This window comes from Poecilia reticulata, linkage group LG16, assembly GCF_000633615.1.
Source record: "Poecilia reticulata strain Guanapo linkage group LG16, Guppy_female_1.0+MT, whole genome shotgun sequence".
Lineage (NCBI taxonomy): Eukaryota > Metazoa > Chordata > Actinopteri > Cyprinodontiformes > Poeciliidae > Poecilia > Poecilia reticulata.
Genome location: NC_024346.1, coordinates 16,393,113 through 16,408,120, shown reverse-complemented (window position 1 = coordinate 16,408,120; position 15,008 = coordinate 16,393,113). Strand labels below are relative to the sequence as shown.

At 38.2% G+C, this 15,008-nt stretch overlaps 1 protein-coding gene across 1 annotated transcript in view; it reads left to right on the top strand.

Annotated features, from left to right (window-relative positions):
* Window positions 1-4,674: 4,674 nt before the first annotated feature.
* The window catches only part of stx17 (syntaxin 17), a 15,074-nt gene continuing 4,740 nt past the window's right edge, over window positions 4,675-15,008 (top strand). Inside the window, exons 1-5 of the mRNA XM_008432626.1 lie at window positions 4,675-4,843; window positions 7,666-7,872; window positions 7,963-8,028; window positions 10,978-11,319; window positions 12,755-12,805. Of these exons, the coding sequence (XP_008430848.1) occupies window positions 7,750-7,872; window positions 7,963-8,028; window positions 10,978-11,319; window positions 12,755-12,805 (582 nt within the window). The 5' untranslated portion in view covers window positions 4,675-4,843; window positions 7,666-7,749. The remainder of the gene's footprint in view (window positions 4,844-7,665; window positions 7,873-7,962; window positions 8,029-10,977; window positions 11,320-12,754; window positions 12,806-15,008) is intronic.

The window sequence follows — 15,008 nt, the reverse complement described above, 5'->3', positions numbered from 1 at the left end:
ATTGCTGCAGGATAATTATTGAAAATACTTATTTCACAGTATGCCTCCCAATAAAAAAAAAAAACTTTACCTAGGGTGTAAATGTATCCAGAACTTACATAATGCTAACCATTGTAAAAAAATAAAAAATAAAAATAAACAAATAATAATAATAATAATAATAATAATAATAATAATAATAATAATAATAATAATAATTAATTAGTAAAAATACATCAGCAAAGTAAAAAGAACCATAAATGGGTGGGGAAAGTTGTCAAGGTTTGGTTGACAGAGGGAATATGCAAATAAATAAATACATATTCCAGATAATGTGCACTTAAAGATTATCACCTGGAAGTAAAACTGAAACTCAAAAATCTTTACTTAATGCGTGTTGATTTTCTTTCCTAAAAAGTTCTACCATTCTTTCAATTTTTTAAAATCTAACATAGTTAATCATTTTATATTAAACTTTTTTATGCACAATGTTCAACAAATTTAGAAGATGACAATAAAAAAAACAATGACAAAAGACAGAAGGAATCCTAAGAAAGAGATGTGTGTTTAAGCCAAAATCACAAATAATATGAGTATAAAATACACCTGAATAAAATTCCATTATTCCCAACAACAAAACGAATTAAAGAAGAAAATTTATTGATTTGAAATAAACCTGAAGTAAAGTAATCAACTTTAAATAAGGTCAAGTTAGTGACCTTATTTAAAGGTCACTAACTTGACCTTAAGTTAGTGACCTTAAGGTCACTAACTTAAGGTTAGTGACCTAACTTAAGGTCACTAACTTAAGGTCACTAACTTAAGTAACCTTAAGTTAGTGACCTTAAGTTAGTAGTCTATTCTTAAAATAGTAGTCTATTTTAAGAATAGTAGTCTTAAAACCTAAGACTACTATTCTTAAACAAGACATTTTTCAGACACCTGAGAGATAAAACCTATAAATCTGTAAATAAGTCTGACTTTTAGTGACTTTTTATTGTTTAGAAATTTACTAGAGACTTTTACAGTTTAAAAAGTCACTAAAAACATCTTAAAAACATTTCTACAGCATACTGATTGACTATGCAGAGACTAATGCGATCTTTCATGCAGCTGATTTTATTTTATTTTAATTTTTTTTTACTAACTAGCTGTAAAAGAGCTACATTCTTTCTGGATGTTAGGAAAAAAAAAGAAAAGAAACACCATTAAAGCCTCTGCAATAGTTCAAGAGAAAAACATAATGGATGCTGCTGATTCAGGTCCCTGGTGCTGCAGGCTCATTTAGACACAAGAGCACCTGCGTATTAAGCATGCTTCTCTAATTTTATTAGTAACACCTGTCTACTATGACATGTCAATGCGTCTGCTGTGAAAAAGGCACGCTTCCTCTGAGGCGTCAGGGTGTGTTAATCACACCTTTCTATAAAAACAGAGATTCAAGAGGAACTAAGTGAGCAGAGCTCCCTGCTGGCTTCCTCTCCTGCTGATCAACCTCCCGGATTAGACTGCAGCAAAACACACCTGAGTCCTTGTGGGCCTAATGCACGCACACACACTTATACACACACACACATATGCACGTAACCTGGCAAAAATATTCACAAACCCATCACTTTTTTTTTTTTTTTACATTTAGTCATGCCACAATATTTAATTTATTGGAGTTCACTGTGATAAAGCAACAGAAAGGAATGTGTAACTGTGAAGGGAAGAAAGAAGTTTCTCAACATTTATTTCCCAAAAAAATCTAAAAAGTACATGCTTTCATTTATGTTCAACCCTTTCAACTCTGATACTCTTCAGAGTATCCTGTGTCATATCCTGTGTCTCAGAAAGGTTTAAAGTAGAGTTGGGGTAATAAATGACATTGACCATCTCAGAAGGAGCCGCTCAATCCAGCATCTGGGAAGCTGCCGTGCAGAGGGGAAAATCTGTTTTTACAGAAAAGCAGAAAGAAGAAAGCCAAGCAGTCTCTTTTAAGGTTCAACTAAAGTTATGAAGGAAACACATGTGAAGTAATGAGGCTCTGGTCAACACTTACGAACAGCTATGTGTTTTTGAATATTATAATATACGACCACCCCTATACACACCACGCTGCCACAATAAAGCAGTGGTGTATTCTAATGTTGCCACAATACAGATAGCAGCATCATGCTGTGGGGTCGTTTTTCATCAGCAGAAACAGATCAGCTCTTGATGATGAGACATATGGCATTAAAAGTGAGGAAATCCAGGAAAAGACTTTAAATAAAGTTTAAAAAAAGTCCTCATTGCAGGCTTTAACAAACTAAACGTCCCGGAATAATGCACAATGTTGATTTATCCGAACACGTTCAATATGACATTAAGACCACTAAACTACCCTGATAAACATTTCAAACGACTATTATATCATCGTAATTTGTCAAAACTGAAAATGAAGACATGAGTAAGGCATGCATGAATAAAACGACAAAAACAAAATTTTGCTAAAAATAATAATAATTAACTAAATTTAGAGAATATCTATTTTTATTACCATGACTGCATCCGTATATTATTGGATAAGAGTTGGGCCAGTTCATCTTTTAAAATGACGGTAGAACATAACATAACAATAAATGATTTGTTACAGATTTTCCCAGATAATATAGAGCAAAAGTAATAAATTGTTGTATTCATGTTTTGTTGAATAGAAAATTAAAAAACAATAATTCATGTACAGGAGGAAGGGGTAGCTCTTTGCGGCTGTCTAACATTTCTTGCTGTGGGTGGGTGGCGTCTGGCTCGAGATCTTGAGATGTTGCAACCACATAATTTCCACTCTTGATCTGTGTGGTCATACATGTAAAATGTTGGACACATGACAGGGTGATAAAAATTCAGTTTCGTTCATATTTATGAGCACCAACAAGCTCACATAAAAGTCCAAACCCAATATAATTCGCCGCTGAAAGTCATATTTACGTGATATTTCCGTTTGTGTCATGCTATCTCAACCTACTGTGTGTATAAACAGCATAGATCTTGTGGAAAGTGACATTAAGTGTGAGATTTTTGTTTGTGTTGTGTTTTGAAGACAGTCAGAGAGAAGGGCTGGGGTTCCCCCTCCTCTACTCTGAGATCAGTCTGTGTGAGTGGGTCTATTGCATGTTTCCATTCTTCAGCACCTTTTACCTTTGACATTTAGGCCAACCCCCACACACACACACTCTTCCCTCAGCGGATGCTCCATGCGAGGGGCCGCAGTGAAGCACGCCGTCCCCAGCTGCAGGGGATTTCCCCTGGTGTTATACCCATCTGCTGCAGTTGTTGTGTGCGTGTGTCTGTCTGTCTGTGAGTACGATTTGTCCACTTTCTGGGGGACTCCCAGACTTGCAGACTGAGAGGGCGGATCATAACTGACAGTGAAAGTTTAAATAGCAAATCATCAGAAATGGTTAACCTCTTGTTTGTGCAATACTGTGTACTGAATTTGAGGGGGCAGGACGTATTTGTTGTTGTGGATTTGGTACTGTTTGTCTTGAAGCTCGTGGGGATTTGGATTTACCTTCTTTTGATACAAAACAAATCGTGAAAGCAGAGGGGGAAACGTGGTTGTCAGCAAGCACATATTTAAGTGTATTTTAATAGGATTTTCATGTACAGACATTTAAAGTGGAAGAAAAATAATGGATGGTTGCAAATGAAAATTTGAAGTGCACAGAGTTCATTTGCTTGAGTCAAGTCTTTGTAGAGCCACATTTTGCTGTACAGCTGCAGGTCTTTTAGGGTAAGTCTCTATCTTATCTGTAGACTGAAGTTTTTGCTCAAGCTCAGGCAGACGGATTGGGAAACCTCTATGAAAATTTATTTCCAATGCTATTTTAGGTTTGGACTTTAACTGGGTTATTTTAACACAGCAAAATTAAATCAAAGGTGTTAAACTCAAGTCCTGGAAGGTTGGTGGTGTCCTGCACCTTTTGGATGTAGTAATAATGTCATTAATTTGGCTCTATATGATATACAATTGATGCCTGGAGATCCATACCCTGTTCACGTGTTTGATGTATGCTCTTTTTGACATGGAGAGGACTTTGAACATTACTTCTAATGACTTTTGATAAACATTTCTTCAAGTCACTGTTTCATAAAAGCCAACTAATAGTTGTTCTGTCAACAAATTCTTCCACATGTGGTCTGGATTTCTGCAGCTCCTCCAGAGCACATGTGAAAGAATTTGTTGACAGAGCATTGATGTAATTTCTCCATAACTTTACCCCTTGTCTGTTATGTTCTTTGGTCTTTATGGTGTTGCTTGCTTGCTTCACAGAACAGCTACATTTTATATTAACATCAGTGAACACGAAGAGAACTACTGATGGCATTTGGCTACTCTTAATTTTATTTCAAGATATATGAGTGAAAGGAACTGAATACATTCACATATCATTTTCCTTCAATTGTATATTTATGTAGATATTTGCGTTGTAATGTCACATCAAGTCACGGTAAAATACATGGAGCTTTATGTTTGTCATGTGACAAAATGAAAAGAATTTCTCAAATATTACTATTTTTGCAGTTCTCTACATGTGATTTAATACGACGGTCACACAAGTATATATGTAAGTAAATAAATAAATAATTAAAACCTAATTTTAGGAGCAAAAATGCTAGAAAATAGATTAGGAACTAACTGGCTGTGGGCGCCGTTTGAGGTCGGTAACTCTTTAGTGCCGCACCGGGAAGACAATTGTTTACATACAACTTGCTGATTTGGGGCGAAATAGTTTTTTGATCAATCCAATTGTATATGAAAGTTAATTTTCTGGTCAGTATGAAGGCTCACATCGAGCTTCGGTTGTATAAGTCACATTAATGATCTTTATTCCCACAGGTAAGTGGCGCATTTTGTCCTTTAATTTTGATGTTTACAATCTGTCTGTCTCCAGGATAATTTGGGTTAATTAACGCCTGTTTGTCTCTCTTAAAAAAGCTAGTTAAATATTTCAGAGAGCCTGCCTCAAACTGATATGGCCCTTTAGTTTAAACTTACACTCTGAGCTGTCAGCGAATATAATTTAATTTCACTTTCTGTTTAAACCTTTTTGCGACAAACAGGCTAATGAAACGTGACCTGATTTAGCTTTAGGAAATAAAAAGTGAAAAAAATAATAACAGGTAATGTTTCGCCTCTTAAAATGATTTGCTACGGATTTTTGTTGCTGTTTGCATAATTAGGTCTCTAAAAATAACCTATCAGAATGGGTTTCTTTTCTCACTGCTGCTAAATTCAGCTTAATCTGAGAAATACTTGAGGCCAAGTAATTATTCCTACAACGTTCTTTCGAAAGGAATATTGTCTTTTAAATTATGTTTTTTTTTTTTTACACGTTTAACAACTGTTGCTTTAAAATAAACCTGAACATACTTTGGCTGTTAATAATTGGAGACAAAACAAAGGTATAAACAAAATAATCCAATAGTTTTTCTGTATGTTTGCCACCTCTGCTAGAGAAAACCTTGGAATAGATTTATGAATTATTATTATTTTCTTATTCCAATCAACTTTCAGACCAATAATAAGAGTTAAGGTTGCAATTCTCACTTAATAGCTTTTCCTCTTTCTTAGCCCTTAACTTAAACTTTCTAAGTGATTGGTGTTTCTGTGAAGTAGGAAAAAGCGAAAAGCACACTTTAAAAGCTGCAAATATGCCAAAGCTTTTATATTTTTATCGTTGTGGTTATTTAAAGTGTTTTAAAAACTATGTTTGATATCACTGGGTTTTATTGTTAGTGGGCTAACCAACATATTACGATTACAACCACATATAGAACCAGTACTAGAGTATTTATACAATATTGTTTTATTTGTAGGGATACTAATATGCATAGTCGTAGTAGTAATCCATGATATATTAATGTACCAAGCATATAAAATGTTGACATACATCACAACTCTTGCACTTGGCCTAATCATAAGTGTCATTAAAGTGTGTTTGAAATTCATGATGCTGAACAAATATGTACATGTGAATAAATTAGAGTATGATTAAAATATAATTTTTAGTGAAACTCAAATCATGTTCAGAATTATTAGAACACACTGTGATTTATTTCAAGGATTATGGCTAATAAAAACACAAAGTTCAGTCCCTGGAACATTAGAATATTACGTAGGACCAATAAAAATGTGTAATGCAGAAATGCTGTGTCATGGCCTACGCAGTCATGGGGAAGACTGCTGACTGGGCAGTGGTCCAGTAGACAGTAGCTGACAGCCAGAAAAACTAATGCCTAGTCTGTTGTATCCAAGCAGAATGATGGAAAGTTAAGTGGAAGGAAAACAGAAGACACCATGACTGAACAACCAGCTAATATTAGTCTCTTATACTGGTGTTACTCTACAAAGCCCAAAACAGCAAAACACTTTAATATTCTGCTAATTAGAAAGCTGTAAATCGTTAGGAAATAGATTATGCTACATATGTTTGGTTTTAATTTTTGTGTAAATGCCAGAATACAGTTATGTTTTTATTTGAGGTTTACAAGCCATGATAATAACCTTTTTCTGCCAATGCCATGAGAACATAAATAAAACTTAAGCATAAAATGACAGAAGCATCCTCGCAAAATGCAGCTTAAAAGCACCAGAAACCAGTTCATATTTGTAGCAACCACATTTGAGAAGAGCATCCTCTTTCTGACATGCTGAAGAATAAGACATCCATATAAGAAAATACTGTTAGATGACCACCAATAAATCTGATTTGCATTGGTTTAAAGCAAACATTAAGCTAAGAAATCTCTGGCAGGCTTCTTGAAGACAAAATAGCAGCGCAACAGTCAAGAGTGACACCATGACACCTTATTCCCCCACCACAAAACTGTCATGACACCATGACAGTTTTGTGTTATTTGTTTTGTTTTTATGGAAGCACTTCAAGTGATCGGTTAACTTAATTTTATTAAAGTCATAAAGTAAACAGGTAAAGCTTTGACAAGTCCAGCAGAAATCACTCTATTAATCAAATATAGAGGCAAACTGTCACAGAAGAGGATTGAATGTCCTTCAAATCGTTTACTGGTTGTGTTCTTGGTCACCTACAGAAAACAGAGCAAACTTTATTGCACTGTAATGACTTTGCGTGTGAGGAAACTGCTTGAGTCTGAGTAGCCATTAAGAAATCTTCAGGGTATTCAATGACTGTTTCTCACTGAGGAGGGCATTTCAAGACACATGCTGCCACCAGTGCAGAGCTTCCTGAATCCTTGCAGCACATAAAGACGTCTATTGATGCCTAAAGGTGGTTGGGGTTGATCAAATGGGCTATAAAGCCTGACTTTAAGCTAAGAAATCTTAGCTTAAAGATTTATTAGCCTCTGAACTGAGAAGGAGCAAAGATTCAATGTATTTTTATAAATGACAAAAAATAACAACCTTTGAAATTTACTGCAATTTAAAGGTTTAATTTCTTTCTTCAATCTCACATGAAGGAATAAAAAATAATATCTTGTGTCCTTCCTTCTTTTCATTCTTCCAGAGGTAAACTCTGTTCTCTATACACACACACACAGTCATCTGCCACAGATGAATGTTTCTGTTTTATACTTCAAATTAGTTGTGAAGGATTCAGTGTCATGAACTAATGTCGTGAAGTTAATTCACTTGAACTGTGTGTGTGTTTAATAAAAACCGAGCTCCGCTGGTGTTTGCAGTGTGTGGGCACAGTGAGATTCGGCCGAGCAGGTGAGGCGTGGAAGTTGCACAGAGGTGTCGGCTGTGGACAGTCAGCGGGACACATGGCAGAGGAAGGCAACAAGCTGACCCTGAGGCGCCTGGAGGGGACCATCAACAAGTTCATTAAAGTAGCTCTGCCCACGGACCTGGAGAGGCTGCAGAAACACCACAGTAACATACTGAAGGTGAGGACTCGCGTCTGCCTGGACACTTGATCACACCCGGATGCTGCCTCAATGGGAATAAGTGCATGTTTTATCTTTTTGTATTCGCAGTATCAACGGAACCAGCAGTGGGAGCGCCTCCATCAGGAGCAAATAAATGCCAGCAGAACTGTTCAGGTGTGTTAGAACTTTTCAAATGAACAGTGAAGGCATCTAAGGCATGTGTGTTTAATGAATAACAGGTTTTATTTAGAATATAATTTAACCGACTGCCAATTAGAGTCCCTTAGCCCATATGTCTCTGCATCAGAGTGCATTTGTTTAATAAACCACTTGAAGCTTGTGACCTCCTAAACTTGGATCTTGACATTTTCTACATTTGTTGCAATCACTTTTTCCAATTTAAAGGTCAAAGAGCAGATTTAGGGCAACTATTGGTGGGTTTATCCATTTAAGTACAGACAGCATCTAAATGAAGGAAATAATTGTTAGTTTTCTGCTGTAGAGCCAGTTTGATGTCTGTAAACTATCGCTGCAAAATAGAGTTCAAAGTAAACAGTCAGTCACAGTGCCTTTAACTCTGTCATAGTGCAACCACAAACTACAGCACCTCATATGATAGACAAAAAAAAAAATGACAAAGGTGTACTTTGTAGAAACGTCACTGCATTTACAGCTGCAGGTCTTCAAGGGTCTGGCTCTATTCATCTAGAGACTGAAACTCAAAACTGAACTTTGATCTCTAGGCAGTTCTCCAATAAAAGACATAAATTTCCCTTCTGAAGTCAAGTCACAGAAAAGTTTGTTTTCTGATTCATAATCAAATTTCCACAGTTCTCTAGGCTTTTTAACTAATTTTAAAGGGATAGTATCATGTAAAATCGACTTTTTTAAGCTTTACATCATGTTATACTGTCATCCCTTCCTGAAAAACAAACCTGGAGTGTTGCCTTGATTCTTTCATGTATGTTTGAGAAATCCTTTAATCTCCTGTGGCAAAACACCTGGTTAGAGCTAGTGCTTCCTTAGAGCAGTTTCCAAGCTACTGAACTTCCACCTCACAGAGCAGCATGACTTTCCCACTCCTTCAGACTAGCCAGCAGCAATTAGCAAACACCTGGTGGAACTGCACATCTGCTGAGCTCATTAAATGAGCTACTTCTCAATGCAATGCTGGTAAAAACATTGTTAAAAGGTTAGTAGAGGAGCCATGTTGTTTTGACTTCCTGAAGGTGGAGTCTCAGAAAGAGCAGGAGTTCTTAAAGAGACAGAGGCCCAATTTCGAGGCGTAAATTAGGAAGGCTAATTTCTTTTAAGCCATGTTTGATATTTAGAGCATTTTTATATATTTATAACATAGCTACTTGATTGTGCTATAAAATGGCACTATGTACTTGGAAAACTCATAATACTGCCCCCTTAAGTATAATAACAAAAAATTATGAATGAATTGTTTTTGGGTTTATGATGGTTGTATGGATGGGTTGGTGTTTAGTGTAAATATATTTACACTCCACACATGTAAAAAAACAACCTAAAAATCTAGATAAGAAATAAAGTGAATTTCCACCAGAACCTTAATTCCTGCGTGTGGTAAGTAGTTCTTGGCGTTGTTGTTCACCTGGCTGGTGTGAAGACCCCCGAGGGGGCGATGCTGTTGCCTGGAAGCCTCTGTGTCTCTGAAGGAGAAATAACTCCAAACAGACACACACCTATCCTTTCACCATTACTCCTCTCACCCCTCTGGGAGTGCTCACGGAGTGCTTTCCTGTGTCTTCATGTCATTAAGTCAGAGTCGGTTTTAGGTGCTGCGGCTTTAGAAGTTAATGTCTGTTTTGGGGTGTGGTTTTTTTTTTTTTTGGGATGTTGGTAGGTAGGTGGACTGATTGGCAGTCTTTAAATCAGAATCCATGAAATGTCTCGTCTTTCACGTGTTAGGTCAGGTTCTGTGCTCACATTACCAACCCGGTTCACTTGCGGACTGACAGGTGCCCGACCCGTCTGACTCCATGTTAATCAGTTTGTCTTTTCGGCTTCGTGCATGTGGAGACATGGGTGTGGGCGTATGTTTATTCATGCTCTGTAATTAAAGGAATGCGTTATCGGCAGGACGTTGACCCGACTAGGCCGGGTCGTTCCTCGGCCTGCAGGGCTGAAGGCTGCGATGTAATCCTCCTGTCACCCTCGGGGCATTTCCCGTGTTCCCCTGCCTCGTATCTAAACCTTACTAAGCTCCTCTTTCACAAGCAAACACCCCCACACAGACACGTATAAACACACACACACACCGAACATTGAACAAACATTGTAAACGGTGAGCAAAAGCTCACAAGGTTTAAATTTTTCATCCATTTTTTAAATTTCAGATGAAAAATGTGAGATCTCGTTTTGATGAAACGGGCGGTATCACGTAAAATCATTGTTTTTTTTTTTCCTTTTCATCTTGTTATAATGTTATTCCCTCACCGCAAACATGCCTGGGGTGTTGCTTTGATTCTTCCATGCATGTCTGACAAATCTTCAGCGTGCCTAAACGCTCGCTCAATCAAAGCTCCTCCTCGGAGTCTCCAGCCAAGCTTCTGCCACTCAGCTCCTCCAGACTAGCGGCAGCAATTAGAAAACACCTGGTGGAACTGCGCCTCTGCTGAGCTACTCATACCAGCTACTTCTCAGTGCAAAGCATCTAAGGACGGCTGTAAACGGCATCATGGAGAAGCGTTGTTGTGATTTCGGAGAGTAGGAGCTTCTCTCTTAAAGACACAGAGGCCCAATTTCAAAGTGTTAAATTGTGAAGTCAAGCCATGTTTGATATATACAGCATTTTCATAACAACTGAAAGTAACATAGTTACTTGATTATGCTGTAAAATAACACTATGTGTCTGGAAAATACATAACAAAGCTACTTTTAGGCTTATTTTGAAAGGACACGGTATGACTGCTTTAGCTCTATTAAAAGAAAGTTAGCCTGATAGCCCTTAACATTCAAAAGTTGTGCTTGTCTTGTTTCATATTTTTCGCACGTTTCAAGCACTTAATTCATTTTAACTTTATTTTAGTTTCCTAAGCACCACAGTGTTTCACAGTTTCACTCTGAGTAACCTGTGAGTCATGTGCGGTTCTGCAGCAACTGAGAGCCAACATGAGAGAGATGGAGCAGCTGTGCGGCCGGGTCCGATCTGAAGACGCCGAAGCTCTGGAGGAGCTCGTAAAGCCGGTCAGGGAGAGAGCGTCAGCCGCAGCACAGGACTTCCTGCTTCTGCACTCCAACCCGCCCCCGCCGGTCCCCGCGGCGCCGCCGGTCCCCGCGGCGCCACCGGACGCTCGGCCCTCCGTCAGTCGGTCCAGCAGCTGCCACGATCTGGAGGAGGAGGATGAGGAGCCGCTGTCGGATCTGCAGATTCAGCTTCGGCTTCCAGAAATCCCGGCCGATCAGAACGCATCCGAGTCCTGGGATAATCTGGAAGAGGTGCGTTCGTTAAAGAGATCAGTTTCATGACAAAAAAAAGTATCTATATTCAGCACAGGACAAACAAGTGTTTGTAAACTTTTATGTGGGAAAGTATTTACCACCTAGCAGACGTCTTTAGTTTTAGTTAGTTTTTTTTTCCTTTGTTGTTTTTTGTTTTTGTTTTTTTTTTGTTTTTTTAGCTCGTCTTTGAAGAACAAATGACTTTAGATCTGTCAGTCGGAAAAGGGATATGAAGCCATTCCTAAGGAATTGAGGGCCATTATGCATTTATGGAGAAAACATGGTATCAAGATGAGCCTTTCCTGGGGTGTCCAGGCTAACAACGCTAAACTGTTGCTCATCAACCCAGGAGGTCACAAAAGAACCCAGAACAATTACCTCCATAGCCTAAGAACAGGTTGTGCCACACTTTGTGGTAACATCTGCAGTGAAGCGTTTGCAATAACTGAAAATGAGTGTTTTACATCACGGTGGAGGAATTTTGGCCCCCCCCCTTTTTTTTTTTTTTTTGCTGAATTGTTTTAATTCAGCCACATTGTAGAGATTTCGAGTCTGTTTTAGATCACTTTGAGTATCACTTTGAGCCGTTCAGAGGTGAACTTCCTTCAGATCATCCTGCTGTAGAGGTCAAGGACGAGAAATAACGGCTGGATTTGCTCACAGGGTTTTCTTCTGGAGAGCAAAATTCAAGGATCAAACTGGCAGAGAGGCCCAGATCATCACACTGCCAACACCATGTTTCACTGGTCGTGATGTTCTTTATCTGAAGTGCTCTGTTAACTCACCAAATATTTCTGCAAATGTGTTTGACCATAGTTAAGTCATTGTTTGACAAAAGGTTAATCACTTTTTAACTAACTGTAAAGTAATTTTTAAGAGTTTAGGAGCTTGTTTTAAATCAGTAATTTCTAATGTTGATTTTAAGAAAAGTTCAAGTTCCACTGGCAGATTATTTTCACTTCTAACTTGGGAAAATGTGTTGTAATAAGTGAAATAATCTGCCAGTGGAACTAATACTTTTACTTTTCCTACATCTTCCTAAAAAAGTTTAACTTTAAGTTGGTTTTGTCTTATTTCAAGAGTACAAACATAACATTTGCAGTAGAAATCCAAAATACTTTTTTAGATTTTGTGTTTCTGCAGTGCATCATACTCAGACTGCATGTTGTATTTTTATCTGACATTAAAATGAGTGTGATGGTCTGAAAAACTTAAAAGCAAATATGGGTGATTTCTTTTTAGCAGCACGGTGTAATGAGGTATAACTGTAAAAAGGAGAAATGAGGGAAGAGGGAAACTGATTCTTTAAAGTAGGAAAAATGGAGGGTATTGCAGTGAGACGTTTAGTTTATTTTCATTCGATATTGCAGTAGATTTGTCTGATAAGTGATTAAGTGAAATAAAAGAAAACCTGAACCCTTGTCCCCCTCAGGACCTAAAGGAGCTGAGCGGCTTGGTGACGGAGTTCTCCCTGCTTGTCCATGTGAGTAAAAACACCCGGCGGGTTCCTACGCTCACGTTTCCGCATCGACTGCGCTGCTCCGTCTGCACGCAGCAAATTCAAGAGCGACGGAGGCCGCTCAGCCGCACCGTTTCCAGGAAGCGCTCTGCGCGTTTGAGCGGCGTCCTCAGAGATCAGCTCAGGAGGGAACGGCCGGGGCCCCAGAGGCCCTACGCCGGGGAGAGGCCGAGGAGTTGACGGGAGGAAGAGAGGGAGAGAGGGAGGGAGGGAGGGAGTTTGGCGGGAGGACGGCAGGTTGTCATATGGGGAGAGGAGGGAAACGAGGGATGCAACAGAGCAGGTGGAGAACAGACGGTTCAGATTATCTCTTTCCTCGGGGAAAGAGTGAGAGGAGCAGGGAGGCTGAGAGAAGGAGAGATTAACAAAGGAGAGAGGAAGAGAGAGCGCGAAGATGAAGCGGTGTAAGAAAAAAAAAATACAGGGGGGGTAAAAGAGCATAGACATGTTGTGGCGTCTCTAGGGTGAGAAAGGCAGTTTGGGGAGTAATATTCCAGCAGCCTGAGCCTCAGTGGAAACACTGAGTGAGTGAGTGAGTGTGTGGTTGTTCCTTTGTTTTTGTCACGTTAGCGGCTGAGTTTCTTTACTCGTCTGCCTTCTCTTTAGAACTTTCCACCGATCTCTAAGCGTTGAATGATCTATTTAGCTAACAAACGCGTTTAAAGAGCCAAATAAAATCAGCCCAGCTATAGTTCGTCTAATTTCCTTACCATTGTGTCATTTTACGAGTGTTTAGTTTTGGGTTTTTTTGTTTGTTTTTTTTTACATCATTTGTGAAGTTAAATAGTTTCCTGGTTTTGGTATTAAAAGAGGAATCATTTGATTTTTTCTAATCTGACATTAACCTTAAATATCTTTGGAATTATCTTGGATTTATGTATAAAAGTCGAATTTTAATTTGTGAAAAACATAAAACTATTAAAAAAGTGTGTAAGAGTTCCAGTGTTATTTAGCTCCAAACATCTCAGATTTCTTACAAACTTAAACTTAATGTATATATTTTTTGTAGTTATTAAACCAATATATATATGTCAATTCTGAAAAATATTAAAATGTGTTTTAGATTAATTTGAAAAATTTCCCCAACGCTTCTTTTGCCCCCTCTTTTGTACAGCCTAAATTGTACTATCTTAATTTCTAAAATACTTGGCTGTTTTGCAATGCTTTTTTTTTTTTTTTTTTTACAAATTGTCAGTTTTAAATGTTGACTATTTAAACAAACGATTATCCCAGTGTTTCTCTATTATTTAGTTTTAAACTTTCCTACGCCAGTTTAATAAAGTTTACAGTTTATTAAATCTACAGGCTGAAAGAGAAAAGTCTATTTTTTTTTTGTCAAAATGTTTATCTTTGGATTAATATTAAATTATTTTCAGAAATATTTAAATTCAACAATTCTTTTCATGGGGCTTAAAATTTGCATTTCTTTAATTTTACATTCACAAATATTTTTGACTCGTGTCTCAGGCGAAGTTTTTTATATCAAACTATTTTGCAAAAATATAAATCTGTTTTTGAACCACTTAGTTGTTCTGTTATGTGCAATCTAAGTTGTGTATGTACATTCTGTCTTATTTTATATGATCAAAAAGATCACAAGACTGCTCTGTGAAGCCTTTTTTTTTTTTAGGAACTCGTCATTTCTTTTAGAAGAAATCAAACTAGTTGTAATTAAACAAGTTTATGCCAGAGTTCTTCTGCCAGGCTCTAAAGTCTCAGATTTGAAGACAAAAACAACAACAGCCTGTAAGATGAGAGAGCGACGACAAAGTAACTCGGAGGCTGGTGAATATTGCAGACCTCTGCAGGAATGAGCAAAATATCATCAGAAAACAACAGGAAGTTCCTTTTTGTCGTGTTAGAGGAGCAGGCGAAGGCGGCGCGGGTTGTTTCTGAGGAGGAAGAGGAAGCGAAGGGTAGAGCTCTGTGTTCTGCTTGTTGTTTGGCCCCTGCGTCCGTCCAGTCCTCACATGGAGCGAGAGGCAGCTGCCACTCTGAATATTTCATGAGGTCCACACAATGGCACACACAGTGTGACCGAATCCCAGACGAATATACCAACGCCGCGCACACGTGCCTCCACCGTGCAGGAGAGCAGAGTTTGGTCAGTCAGAAAATAAATCTTTGAACACAACAGGTGGCCGCTGCACCTGCATGTGTGTGTGTG